The sequence below is a fragment of the Stomoxys calcitrans genome, chromosome 1 (assembly GCF_963082655.1).
Source record: "Stomoxys calcitrans chromosome 1, idStoCalc2.1, whole genome shotgun sequence".
In the NCBI taxonomy this organism is placed as follows: Eukaryota; Metazoa; Arthropoda; class Insecta; order Diptera; family Muscidae; genus Stomoxys; species Stomoxys calcitrans.
In genome coordinates this window covers 155042810-155045030 of record NC_081552.1, presented here as the reverse complement: position 1 = coordinate 155045030, position 2221 = coordinate 155042810, and the positions used below count along the sequence as shown (strand labels likewise).

The window sequence follows — 2221 nt, the reverse complement described above, 5'->3', positions numbered from 1 at the left end:
CTTAAATATTCAAATAGTAGCATTTCTTGTTAGTCGATTGCAATTTTGCATACTCACTGGAAAACACTCCAATAGTGACTATGTTAAATTTAGAATTATTTCCAAGATTTTACGTTTTGTAATAACCAGTCAGGACTCCAAAAATAAGCGACGCCGCCACCCTGCAGCCCACGCCCCATCTACGTGGTTATCGTATAAAGCGCCCACCTTACCAAGAAGCTCGCATAGGGGATAGATAGCTCACTAACTCCGTGCACGATCCATTTCTGGCTAGCTCGTCGGCCATGCGTTACCCGCGAGCTCTTGTTGGCCCGAGACTCAGCAGAGCCTGACAGCCTTCCGCATTGTTCGAAGAAACTCCTTACATCTTCTAACCAATCCCGACTTCATGTTGCCCTACGCTTAAGCTTTCATCGCCGCCATAAAAATCCATTGCACCGCCCCTGGCTTAAAACCCTAACTTCTTCTTATCATGTTGCGACAGGAAAAGAGCACATTTTGTCATACCAGCTTTTCTTAAGTATATTTTATTTGTTGTAAAAATAAGATTTACATTATTAATAATCGAAGGGTTCAATATAATTTTTTATTTTCCTTACCGACCGTTCTGCCGGTCTTATGCATAGATGTTTCCCAAATATCGTAAAGTTCATATTACCGAATTTCATACTAAAAACACATTCGCTTTTTGGGACTGTCCTCAGACGATTATCTTTCCCCAATATCTTCAACACATTCTTTGTATCCATGACTACGATACCAGAGATTCCCACTAAAGTCGAACATTTCGATTGCAGCACAGACATATTCGATCCGTGTAAATCGGTCTTTACTAGCATCTTACTAAAGGCATCATAACCTGCTTCATATACTTGTGGTATCCGATCGCCTTCGCTAAGGCCCAAATGTTCTTTCATATAACCCTTCCACAGCCGATGCAACGGGAGCACCTCTGTATATTTCATTTGTAGTGTAGGCAGAGTATGTAGACCAAGTTTCGAATATTCACGCCTTGTTAGCGAGGAGGATTTTGTAGACTTCTTTTTGCGGCTTAATTGCTTTTTGCTTTTGGTACCATGTAACATTGTAATGTGCTCGGAGTTGAGCTCAACGGAAGTCCGTTTATCAGGTACCACCATGTTAGTTAAGAATTCTTGTAATGGTTGTATGCTATTATCCATTATAAACGTAACTGAAAAAAAAACTAAATTCATTCATTTTTAATTTATTTGTTAATTTTCTAATTTATTAATTCGTCGACTGTAAGGTTTTGAAATTAAGAAATTTACCTTTTTTATATGGTGGAACAGCGATAATAAACAAAGAGAATAACATATGTTTTAAACTCGTGTGAAGGTTATAGCCCATTATCCACACACGCTTAACCAACAGCTAAAGCCTTGTACTGAGTTACGTATCACTCGCAGCACTAATGTGTACCTATGCGGTGAAAATTCAACTCTGCAAACAAATGTCAAAAAACAACTGGTAAAAGTTAAACAACATTTACTCATAAACACTACTTCACGTGTGGCAGCATAGAATGACGATCCCTTTGAATCGCCAAAGTTGAAATTTTTACATTTCCTGGTTGCTTTTGTGAGACTTGTATGCAGAGTTGCATTTCTGCAATGCGGCGCCCGAAAACAAAGCTCAACGCGCCCATTCTGTTTTCTTCTTAATAGTTGGTACTCCATTCGGCTTTTCACTTGAATAAAAGCCGGTACTGTATTTGGTTATCGCGTTGAAACTCCAAATAAAAAAAATAAACGAAAAAAATTGCCGAAATGTGTTCGTTTCGTCGTAACTTGTTTTTCGTCTAGGGAAAATTTACATTTCGGTACGCCCATTGAGAGTACAAACACAGTCGCTGTGCAACAAGTCATTTTCTTATGCAAAATAAACGCGGTCGTCAAACTTCTAATTGTAACTGGGTGTTTGTTTGTGTTAGTAATGTTGCTCACATGTACTTTGGTTGGAAAAAAATAAAGTGTTTGTGGATGCATAAATAAGAAAGTATATTTTAAATATAAATAAATAATACGAAAGTAAAAACAAATTAAGATTTGTGAAAGAATGTTTCGACAAAAGTGGAAGATGCTGACGTTTCGTCGTAACTTGTTTTTCGTCTAGGAAAAATTTACATTTCGGTACGCCCATTGAGAGTACAAACACAGTCGCTGTGCAACAAGTCATTTTCTTATGCAAAATAAACGCGGTC

At 38.0% G+C, this 2221-nt stretch overlaps 1 protein-coding gene across 1 annotated transcript; it reads right to left on the bottom strand.

Annotated features, from left to right (window-relative positions):
- Positions 1-504: 504 nt before the first annotated feature.
- LOC106089409 (ribonuclease P protein subunit p29) lies at positions 505-1312 on the bottom strand. Its single transcript, XM_059360281.1, has 2 exons — positions 1290-1312; positions 505-1204 (listed from the first exon to the last, which is right to left on the bottom strand). The coding sequence occupies exon 2, from the start codon at positions 1179-1181 to the stop codon at positions 558-560; it is 624 nt and encodes a 207-aa protein (XP_059216264.1). The 5' UTR covers positions 1182-1204; positions 1290-1312; the 3' UTR covers positions 505-557.
- Between the last annotated feature and the right edge of the window lie 909 nt (positions 1313-2221).

Excerpts from the sequence above, each read along its gene's own strand:
- LOC106089409 (XM_059360281.1), bottom strand. The coding sequence starts at position 1,181 with ATGGATAATAGCATACAACCATTACAAGAATTCTTAACTAACATGGTG.